At 40.5% G+C, this 12,243-nt stretch overlaps 1 protein-coding gene across 1 annotated transcript in view; it reads left to right on the top strand.

Moving 5' to 3' along the window:
* col11a1b (collagen, type XI, alpha 1b) overlaps window positions 1-12,243 on the top strand; it is an 88,513-nt gene that overhangs the window by 23,415 nt on the left and 52,855 nt on the right. Inside the window, exons 6-11 of the mRNA XM_084410841.1 lie at window positions 3,104-3,202; window positions 7,211-7,288; window positions 8,939-9,244; window positions 9,966-10,025; window positions 10,949-10,990; window positions 11,129-11,191. Coding sequence (XP_084266967.1) covers window positions 3,104-3,202; window positions 7,211-7,288; window positions 8,939-9,244; window positions 9,966-10,025; window positions 10,949-10,990; window positions 11,129-11,191 — 648 coding nt within the window. The remainder of the gene's footprint in view (window positions 1-3,103; window positions 3,203-7,210; window positions 7,289-8,938; window positions 9,245-9,965; window positions 10,026-10,948; window positions 10,991-11,128; window positions 11,192-12,243) is intronic.

Genomic DNA, 12,243 nt, shown 5'->3' with positions numbered 1-12,243 from the left:
AAGCTCTTGAAGCTCCGCCCGCTGTGCCGGGAGCAGCGGCTCATTTACATTTAAAGTGCCCACACACAAAACGATGCATTTTTGCTCACACTCAAAAAAATTACAATTTTAATATCCTATAATAAATTATCTGTGGGGTATTTGAGCTAAAACTTCACATACACACATCAGAGACTTATTTTACATCTTGTAAAAAGTTGCATTATACCACCCCTTTAAACAAAATGTAAATTCACATACTTGCTAATAGTAATATTCCTATTTTTTATGTGTTAGATTACTCAACTAAAAATGTATTTATGTCATTCTCTATTATTTAGTGTGTTATTGCGGTAAAGAATGTTTTATTAGAGCTGCAGGTCTGTACAAATTGTCCTTATGGAATCTATTGTGATGAATCACAAGTGTGATCTTGAGAGATTAAACCATCCTGCTAATCCCAAGTTGAAACAGTGCGGTTTGTCTGGTTTGTCGATATTTTGCTTTTTCGGTGCATCAGTGTTTTCCAATAATATTTCACTGAATAACCAATGAGCTCACGGTGGAAACTATTTCCCCCCCTGCCACAGAGTCTGAGCCCACTTTTGAGTGGCGTGGAAATATATTTTTCTTTAATGACTCCTGCATGCTTTGCTGGGAAAGTCTAGTTTCTCCCTCCACAGCTAGCTCTGGAATACCTGGAAAAGTTATGTCTCTCAGCTGTTAAAGAACTCCTGATTGTAAAATGATGATAAATCACAGTAACTGCTGCTTGGGGTATTGAGAACTACACCACAACAGGGAATGGAAAATAGCTTCATGTATCGTGGAGAACGCCAGAGCAAAACCAATGGACAAATTAGTGAAGTAATACAGAATGGTAAAAACAAATGACATAACTATATCGTCAGCTTTTTAAAAGCAGATAAAATATAGCTTTATAATCCGTGTTAACTTAAGTGCTATAACTCATCCCAGCATCAGCAATCTAAAATCTATATCTACATTAGGAAGAGCAGAGAACTTTGGACTGAGGTCCGTTCTATTCCCCTGCAAGGAGCTCCCCTGCGCCGTACCAAATGCTTTAAGACACATGTGGGAAACGGGGACACGTTTTTAATGGCCCAAGACGATATTTATGCCTTTCATCCAGCTCGCTGGCTACAGCCAGGGCAGGCTCCAAGCCTGGCAAGACCCTTTAATGCCGTAAACTGACTCGCAGCTGGATATTTCTTCCTTTTAGCTTCTTTTCTGTAGCCAGTGGAAAGCAGCCAGTCCAACAGGCCTCAGTTCTTTTTTCCCCCTGTTATTTTTATTAGCTCAGCTGATGCATTGGGACTTAATTTCATTCCTCTCTGATGGACAAAGGCACATCACAGAATGCCTGTTAACTTAATCTGTTGTGCCTCACCTTATGCTTGTGCACCTTATTACAATCATAGAGGAAAACAAGCTCACAATTGGAAGCGTGTGTTTATAATTGTTTGTTTCTAAATGCCATTTAATTATTGGGAAGGACTTAACAATAGCTCTTTGTTGAAATGCTAAATTGACTGCCATTTAAGTACATTAACAACTTTCAAAAAGTTTTGTGTGCAAGTGGTTTGGGAGTGTTACGTTTAATAAGTACACTTTATTAGAAGCAGAATTATCCTATAAATTAATTATAAATTGCAACATACCATGTGTGACATGTGCACTGTTTAACTTTACACAACAAAATGAAATGTTAAAAACCAGAACAGGTCTTTTACATTAACACTGTGTTCTTGTCATGTCTAAGAGGTGCTTCCATAAAGATTATAAAATGATAGTTCAGACTCTGATTGGATAGTTAAATTTTGATTGAAATAGTTCATTTTAAGTTGTTGCTTATTAACTATAACACGTGCCTGTTTTTTTATGTGCCAAATTTCTGTTCCTCTGCTATTTTAAACTGCATGTAATGATGATAATTATGAATTTGTTTTTTGGTAATTATTAAAAATTCTCTTTATTGAATATTGAAAATGTATCTAAAGTTTGCTAAACACTAGTGGACTGATATGGCAGGTGGCTCAAATTTTAGCAAGATAAACTATAGCATTAGCAGGCAGGTTGCATAGTCTCATTATCTATCTTTAAGGGTGTGTTCACACTTGTAGTTCGGTTATCTTGGTTCTTTTGATCCAGACTCCAAGATACATTTAGTCCTGGTTTGCTTTGTGTTCACACTGTCATTTTTAAGACCAAGCCTAAAGATACAAAAAATAAAAGGCTTTATGATGTATACATGTATACATGATGGTATTTTTTACTAGTGAAGAACTAGTAAAGATCTTGTAAAATGTGTAAAGGAGTCGTAGACCTAAAGAATTTTCTTATATTTTGCACTGTTTATCTGTCTCTTTTTTTCTAAGTACATTGTACTGTACTGTTAATCATTGCTTACATTGAATCATTTTTGTTTTATTCATGAAACATGATTTGCATATAAACTGTTTTCGAATGGATACTGTGTGTACAAATGGATTTATGCAGAAATCCATTCTGCTCATGTTTCATGTACTCAAAGCATTTAATCTAGGCTTTTTGTACCATATGCTTTGGATAAAAAAGTGCCATGTAAGATATCAAATCATTCAAAGAAATTTGATATTATTGATTTGATGTTTTAAACAGATGGGGAAGATCAGAGAAATTAAAGTTCTTAAATATTTGAACTACAAAAGATTTATGTAGTTCACTGATCACCCATCATGTCAATGGCTTTAACACATTTTGCATGATTTAAGTTCTTATCAATTTGTATTTTGTGTGATATACCATTAATATATCATACAATGCATCTTCCCTTTAGTATACAGTGACCCCAAAAAGTATTTGAACACTCAAGCCAAACTTGTGTAATGTATGAACACCGTTGCATTATGTAGCAAAATATATATATATATTAAAGAAATATAGAGCAAACATTTTTCAAGCAAAACACAAAAAAAGTGTTACAGGTTGAAGTTTACACATTTTTGGACATCAGGTATTCAAAAAGTGTTCAAATACGTTCTGAGGCCTCTAAACTGTATATAGGGACTTGAATCTTAAGATCCGAGTCTTTCTTTCTAACATGCATCCATCTCTCTCTCAGTACAATACTGAATACACGGATTATAATGAGTTCTATGACTACACAGAAGAAGTGACTGCCACTGAAAATCCCACTGACAACGTCCAAACTGAGACCAAGGTAAACACACACATGGCCCAGGTGAATGTCAATTACTGTGGGATTTTCTTCAGCCCGCCCATTTTCACACTGTGTGGTCTCTGATTTATTACGCTCTACTGTTCTGTTGCCCTCATTCAATTTGCCTTTCTCTCTTCTCAAATGCCATCACTTTCATCCATACTTTCACTCAAATGCACCTGCACGTATTATTGAGAAAATATTGTAATTTGTCAAAAATAGTCTGTAATACTGTCACATACCGTCTCGGGTTACGACTGTAACCCTTGTTGCCTGAGAAGGGAACGAGACACTGTGTCGATACAACACTTTGGGGAAAACTTTGCCGTAACGCATCTGAAGTATGAATGAAACTAATCCAATCCTGATTGGTGCTGCGTCATGATGTAACATGTGACGGCATACACGGAAGCTACAAAGGGACGCCGGCACACAACAGTTAGCTTCTGCGATGAAGCAAGTTGTTCCCAGGCAGGGGAAGGCATGGTGGAGGGATGCAGTGTCTCGTTCCCTTTCGAGGGAACTCAAACTGTGTCGATACGACACTTTGGGGAACGAGTACCCACTATGCCACAACGAGCCCTGCCTGTCCCAGTGTAAATCTGCGCACAGACACACTTAGGACGAGAGCACTAGAGTGCCTGGCGTAGAAGGAATATCCAGGCTATAAAATCTGATAAAAGTATGAGGGGTGGCCCATCCTGCTGCATCGCACACTTCTTGGATCGGGGCCCCTGAAAGGAGGGCTCTAGAGAACGCCATGCCTCTGGTTGAATGCCTCATGGCCAAAGGTGAAGGCAAACTGCACACCTGATAAGCCATAGATATTGCCTGAACGATCCATTTGTTGATGGTCTGTTTAGATGCGGGAAGCCCCTTCTTGGGCGACCCGAAACATACCAGCAACTGGTCTGACTTCCGCCATGAAGAGGACCTCTGAATATATATCTTGAGAGCTCTGACAGGGCAGAGCAAATGAAGTCTCTCTTCATCTGCCGTCACGTGAGATGGGGGATGAAAAGCCTGCAGAACCGTAGGCCGTGCCACATTAGAAGGCACTTTAGGCACATAGCCCGGCCTGGGATGCAAGATAGCGTTAATGTCGCCTGGAGCAAACTCCAGGCACCCATGAGATATCAAGAGCACCTGAAGGTCTCCTACTCTCCTCAGAGAAGTAATGGCTAGTAAAAAAGCTTTCTTGAGGGAAAAGTTCTTGGCCTCAGCCTCGTTCCAGAGGTTTGAAGGGGGCCTTGTTCCAGAGGTTCGACCAGCCCTTCGAGAACCACTGCCAGGTCCCATGTGGGAACCCTGGTACGAGCCGCAGGTCTCATCCTCCAAGCCCCACGGAGGAAACGTACGACCAGCTGATGTCTCCCCAGAGGCCCATCACCCAGAGGAGCGTGGAAAGTCGCAATGGCAGCCACGTACACTTTGAGTGTGGACGGGGTAAGACTAGCCGAGAAGCGATCTTGGAGGAACTCCAGCACTGAAGCCACCAGGCAGTTAACTGGGTCCACCTCACACTCTCTACACCAAGTGGAAACACATTCCACTTTAGGCCATACAATCTCCTCGTGGAAGGAGCTCTGGAACTGAGTATGGTCTCATCCACTCCAGCCGACAGACCAGCCTCTAGGTACTGAGCCCCCTCAGGGGCCAGGCCCAAAGTTTCCACAGGTCTAGTCGAGGGTGAATATTGAGCCCCCGGCCTGTGGAAGCAGATCCCTCCACAGAGGCCTTCCAGGAGTGCTATGATGTTTGAAAACCATACCTGGGCCGGCCAGTACGGGGACTACTAGAAGTAGGCTGATCCTGTCTCGACGGACCCTCTCCATAACTCCCGGTAGCAGAGCGATCGGGGGAAAGGCGTACAGGCGTAGCCTCGGCCACGTCTGTACCATGACATCCAACCCGAATGGGGCTGGATGAGTGAGAGAGAACCACAGTGGACAGTAGGACATTCCTCGAGACACGAACAAATCCACTTCCACTGGGCCGAACCTCTCGCATATCGTCTTCACCACCTCGGTGTGAAGTCTCCATTCCCCGGGCCTCAGCCCCTGCCTCGACAAGATGTCTGCTCTCTGATTCTGGTCCCTTGGGACATGCATTGCTCTGAGAGACAACAGTTTCTCCTGGGACCACAGGAGGATCTGATCCGCCAATCTGGATAGAGGGCGCAATCTCAGAACCCCCTGATGAATCAAGTAGGAGACCACCGACACATTGTCTGCGTGGTGACCCCTGAGGTCTGGGAGGAAGCTCCTCAGAGCCCTGCCATCCATGACCGCGCCCTAGCCCATGAGGGAGGCGTCTGTTGAAAAGGCTTTCCGGCGACATGACGCTCCCAGCACTGCGCAAGATTGGGACAGAAACAAAGCTTTTTTCCACATAGATAGGGAACGAAGATCATCTGCCTGTAACCCTTGGTTTTCAACCACCACTGCTGGGCCCTCATCATTCCCCGTTCGCTGCTCATCATTTTAATTCCTCAGAATGAAATCCAGCCATAAACAGTGGATAAGTGAAACATGGTCTGAATGGTAGGCTGAATATCTAACTTCTTAAAGTCCATCATTTTAATTTCTTAGAATTAAATGCAGCCATAATCACCAGACAATACTGTTTAAATATTTATTTACGATCTCGTAATCTACACGCTGCCTCGGCAAACGCGAGATTTGAGCCGTTACAATATATTTGGCTTTCATCCCTCGAGAAGAAAGTCAACAGGTGCGAGGCTGAAACATCCGACAATGCACGGATGTACGCGTCGAGATATTTCTCATTGAACACTGTCAGCACCCTCAGGAGCTGACTGTGAATGCCTCGCACCCAAACAGTATTATTTCACAGATCGCGTGACCCTTTTATTGCAGACCCAATCTACGCGCTGCCTCGGCAAATGCGAGATTCGAGTCGTTCACAATCTATTTGGCTTTCATCTCTCGAGAAGAAAGTCAACGGGCGCAAGGCTGAAACACCCGAAAACGCACGTCGAGATATTTCTCAATGAACACAGCCAGCACCCTCAGGAGCTGACAATGCATGCCTCGCACGTCGCACCCACACATAATCTTTATTGCAGAGTAGACCCGTAATCTACGCGCTGCCTCGGCAAACGCAAGATCCAAGCCGCTAGATTCTATATTGCAATGCAGACCTTTATTTGAAGTTCTTACGGGACAGACAGTTTGACACAGAGCGCTTGCTGAAGAGCAAAAAGCAAACTCTTTTGTGTCTCTTTGTAGCTTCCGTGTATTCCGTCACATGTTACGTCATAACACAGCACCAATCAGGATTGGATTAGTTTCATTCATACTTCAGATGCGTTACGCTAAGGGCGTTCTCCAAAGTGTCACATCGATGCAGTTCGAGTTCCCTCGAAAGGGAACTAATACTTGTCAGGGTTATCTGGTTAGGTTTAATCTTAGTTTTCATCACATGGTTTGTGTTTTCACCTTAGTTAGTTTGTCGTCATGGTTGTTAATTTTATTCTTTACTGAGTTCAGTTGTGTGTCATTGTGTTCAGGTGCTCACGTCTCCATTATCCTCTCACTATTTAAGTTCAGTTCAGTTTGTGTTCATGATCGGGTCTCGTATGTGTAGTTGTTTTGGATGTACCTCGTTGGATTATCCAGTTGGATCATTAAAGCCTCTTAACTTTCATCATCGTCTTCTTTGTGTGTTTAATATCTCCTTCACAACCCGGCGATACAATAATACTGTCAGAGAAAAAAATAAATGTAGGCTAGCTGTTTTTTCTTGACATATTAGAAAAGCAGCACAAAACATTATATCCTATGTCAATTTCTGATGATAAAAGTTTCTTTCAAGTGATTTAAACCAATTTAATTTTAATTTTATTTACTTGCAAATCCAACTTTTACTTGCAGTTTAACACTTGTTCATAATATTTCAAATTCAGATATAAACAAATAAGAATAAGGGTTTTTATTTTTATTTTGAAAAAATTTTTTATGTGAATCTCTTGTGTGATGTTTATAGCCCAGCACTGCTGACACGGTTGACTACTATGTTGAGCAGGACTATGGCACTGAAGCCCCTTCCGTTCCAGCCAATGAGGTAAAGATCTGAATGCTCCTACATTTTATTGTCTATTTTAAGAGGGATTCTATTCAAATATCTTTCTTTTGGTGCAGGTGATAAATGAAATCGGATTTGCTGACTTTAGAAAACTATTTTGCACCTTATTTTCTGATAAATTAAAGTAATTGTTATATATCATATTGCTACTAAATGAGATGCCAACTCTACTTGAGGTCATTTATTTTGGTTTGTTTTAACTGACTGGTTGTACATTAGTCTGATTTTTTTATGGTTACACAATCAAATACAAACTTCCATTTAATAATTATGTTCAACTGAAAGTATTGATTTATGTTATTTCCAAAGTTTGATGATTGTCACAGTCTGTTCTAAGACATCACATGAATGAAGTCTAAATGAGGAACATCCAGCTTTAACCAGAACAGTATGTCTTGCATTTAGCGATGGCCAAATGTCTGCTTCAAATGATACACCTACATTGACTGACGTAGCCTCATAAAGCACGCCTGGTGTACAATACAAAGGCTGGGATTAACTGGAGAACTGTTAATTCCTTTTGTTCAGTGCATCAAGGCCCCTGGGTGAGGAAGAATGTCAGACCAAAATGGCTTTCCAAAAAATAAATGTCCAAATTGTTTAATTCTTAGTGGAAGGCACAGGATGTACAGAGTAAGATGAGGCCACCAGTGCAGCCTTATCACATGCAAGGCTAGTGTGGTTTGCAGTTAACCGAACTGATTCAGATTTTTTTTTTTTATAATCTTTTTTAAATAATTTTATAAATATGCTAACAATAATGCCTAAACATTTATCAAGGATTTTTATTTGGAAGAGATTGGACGTTTTAGTTTCTATTCACTGCAGTGGCAAAAATATTGAATGTTGTTTCACCAAGATTCACTTAGTGTTTGGACACTTTTTGACACTTCTAAAGAAGATCCAAAAGAATGAGGGTCATTGCATTAGATAAGTAAATATAAAATAAATGCCATCTGCAAACAAATAATGTTTTTTTGAGAAATAGCAGGTGTTGTAGTGATTTTTAGTGGATGTATGTAGTCTGTCATGTGGTCATGTTTGCCATATACTGTGGTCTTCAGTTTGAACATTGTCTATTTTTTATAAAGAATATATTATATATTGAACAGACATTTGACCAATTACACACTGTCCAAACCTGCTCCTGGAGGATCACTGTACTGCAGAGTTCAGCTCTAACTTGCCTTGACAAACCTGCATGGAAGTTTCTAGTATGCCCAGTAAGACCTTGATCAACTGGTTCATATGTGTTTCACGAGTTCACACTTACATATAATTAGATGGAGTAAAGCTTTATGCTTATTTGGCGTGCTGTCTGGGGGGAGGGCTCTGAGTTTGGAATGTGGCCCGAACTCAGAGTACTCCCCGGTTGGAATAGTTAGAACTAAAAGTGTGGAAAAGGGGTGGTGGAGTTGGAGCTAAACTCTATAGGAAAATGTCCCTTCAAGAGCAGGATTGGACACCCCTTGTCAGAACCAAAATGATTCCATTTAAAATTATGCTTGCCAGTGCAATTTTACCTGTAGAGCTTCATTCAAAAGTTCATTAGTTTGATTTGATGTGTTTATTGATGTGTCTTCCCTGTTCCCTTTATTCGATGACCTCCTGCCTCCCCTGGCTTGGCAGAATCCTTTGCCAAAAGAGGAAATTGTTGACGACTACATTACAGGGATAGAAGAAGTTGGAGTGGATCCCACCATTACCACCAATGAGAATGTGGAAATTGTGGAGTCCAAAAACACTAATGAAGCCGAAACCCGGGACTTTAAGGAATACGACATTAACGAATATGATGCAAAAGAGTTAGACTCCAGCAACTATGACGATTCATTCTATGACTACAATACTAATGGTGCCAAACCCACTGGATCCACCTACGAGGATGAGTTTGGACCGGGCCGACCTGCTGAAACGCAAGTCACGGAGAGTAATGTGAGTTGACTTCTCTCTTCTTTATGCTTGAATCAAGTCAATTGTGTAGCAAGCAATTGTCTAGCCTTGTTTTTTTTATTTTATGTCATTGTAACCTCATAATTGTGCTTCTAATGCTCCTAATACTAATACTAGAAATAATGGATATTTAATTGACTACATTTCAGTATGTCTGCTAACACATCAGCATGTGAAAGTCTCTCAACTGGAGCCGTTTTGCTTGTGGTGTGTGGGAGACAGGAAATGGAATGTTAGCAGTGTTTGCAGTGTTGATCTGATATAACTTGAGAATTATTTTCACTGTTTAGCACAATAACTCGTTCACACAGACACTTTGTGGCCTCAAAACCACAGTGGCTTTGTGCTCTTTGCTTCATTCCTGGAGAGAAATATCATCCTGGTTCACAAACAATAAACACACACACTGACAGACTGAATTTATTGGATGATGCTTGTGCTAAATGGCTGTAAACATATTATCAAATGGCTTTCTCTGTGGGTCTTATAAGTGGACATTATAGGAAAAGATGGAGTTCACACTTGATTTCTAATCATCCTCACAGTAGTGACTGAGCATGTTCACCACTTAGCTTTATAGAGTAATTCAGACCATTTTGGGCATTAGCTGCAGTGCTTAATGTAGTGTTTTACAGTTGTTTGGTCTACAGGAGAAGTACTTCCTCTGTCATTAAATTTCAGTTTGTTTTTGCCTCTGTTGTAGGTTGGTGGAGGCTATGGTGGTGAGAAGGGGCAAAAAGGTGAACCTGCAGTCATTGAGCCGGTAGGTAAACTCTTTTGTACCAAATGAAATGCAACTATAATAACGCATCAGATTTCCCCCACTCAATATGGTGTCAGTTCAGGATATGGTAGGCTGCTAATCGTATATGAAATATTATATGAAGCAAAATACAATTCAATATTTAAATATTAATATAAATGCATTACTGCAAAAAATTTTTAGGGTTGGTAAGATTTTCATGTTTTATGTTTTTGAAAGAAGTTTCTAAGGCTGCATTTATTTGATCAAGAATACAGTGAAAAAAGAAGTATTGAAATATTGTCAAAAATTATTACTTTTTAAAATGATCCTTTCTGTTTGAATATATTTTAAAATAGAATTTATTTATTTAATGGTAAAGTTGAATTTTAAGCATCATTACTTCAGTCTTCAGTGTCACATGATCCTTCAGAAATTCTTCTAATATGCAGATTTGTTGCTCAAACATTTTTATTATCGTTGTTGAAAGCAGTTGTGCTGCTTAAATATTTTTGTAGAAACCATAATATTTCATGATTCATTGATGAATAGAAAGTTCAAAAGTTTTATTTTATTTTATTACTTTTATTGATTGGAACTGCTTTTGTAATTTGGCAAAGTAGTCGTGCCTCCCATCCAATTATTCTTTGTACGGGAATGGTAAGATGGTAGTAGTAGGAAAGAAGATTTTTACATTAATACTTTCAAATGTCAGCGTATTATTAATCAGATTCTGACAGCAGTTGCATCATTCACTTTTCTTTAATAGTGGAAAACAGGAGATTTGTTCAGTTGAACTAATGAGCCGCATCTATGGGTTCCTCTTCGTTCATCACTGATTTTCTTTTTTATTTCTGCGCTGCTCAAACTGTGAGATTTACGGCCTTCCCAGCATGCTACCTTACTCATGTTTTTCTTCTTCTCTCTTCTTCGATTCTATTCAGGGGATGCTTGTAGAGGGACCCCCAGGACCATCAGGGCCCGCCGTGAGTATCACATTTTTTCCACACTCTTCACACATGGAGAAACTCCATAGGAAAAAACCCGTTATGGAAAATGTCAGCATGGAGGCGGCGTGAGTGTTTCTGTGTATGTTACATTACATTTGCATGTCTTTTTTTCAGGGCCTCCCCGGCACTCCAGGTATACAAGGCTCCCCGGGCCTCCACGGAGATCCTGGTGAGAGAGTAAGTTGACGTTTCTCAGAAAACCCTCCCTCATCTGTGTTACTCATAATGCTTTTTGTGGTGTTAAGACACCTCATGGATGTAGATACACCAGTTATAGGTAACAGTAGCCCTGGCAGAACTTTTCACAGCCCCTTTTCACTTTATTAGAGAAGTTAGTAGATTTTGACCTCCACATAAAGACAATGGTAAAGTTTGCATTGAGAGAATAAGCTAATGACAAGCAGCATGTCTTCTTAACTATGTGAATGAGCAGATGTGTGTATTAGAAAGACCTGGGAGACCACGTTGAAACCAGATCTGTCTATAAATCCTCACACTAATAACACTTCCAGAGGAGCAGCAGACCTTATAACCTCACATACACATTAACACATACTCATTCTCCCGTTGATCCTTATGTCCGGTGCTGTTCGCACCATTTTTCAAGATTGTAAATTAGCTATGTAGATTATTGCACAGAGAATAGCTGTCCTCCATACAAACAAACAGCGGGACTTTTTTTCCTCTTTACGCTGGTGGAGCTTGGCCTCCTCTTCTCCACCTCACGCAGAGTTAACTCTTCCGATGCATTCTGGGAAAGGCACTCCCACCTTCACTGTCCTGCATCTCCCAGCACAAAGAGATTTTTTGTCCGTGAGGGAAAGCGATTTCCCAGTCTCACTTTGATGTCCATCAGCTCCTTCTCATATGAAGCCAAACTCTAGTGTAGACGAAAATACATAATTAACAACGATGGCCACTTCCCTTGATGGCCTGACCCTTTTACACCACACATTCTCCTTGCTATATATACGGAAGCACATGTACGCTAGGTGTCAGTTTATATGTTACATAGAAGGGAAGTTTGCCCAGCCTTCACAATACGCACACACACACTCGCACAATTATACCGTCATATGGGAACAATTTAAAGTGAGCCGTCTACAAGAGGAGCGTGACATGGCTGCTAAAGAGATCTCTTCACAAAACTACCCTAGCAGCATTCCATCATAATGTGTGTGCATGCGTTATAGTCCTCCCCGCTTTCCTTGTGGGGTGTCACTTTCATT

The sequence above is a fragment of the Rutilus rutilus genome, assembly GCF_951802725.1.
Source record: "Rutilus rutilus genome assembly, chromosome: 6".
Lineage (NCBI taxonomy): Eukaryota > Metazoa > Chordata > Actinopteri > Cypriniformes > Leuciscidae > Rutilus > Rutilus rutilus.
Note: the sequence above shows the minus strand (reverse complement) of the source record. Positions and strands in the feature narration are given on the sequence as shown.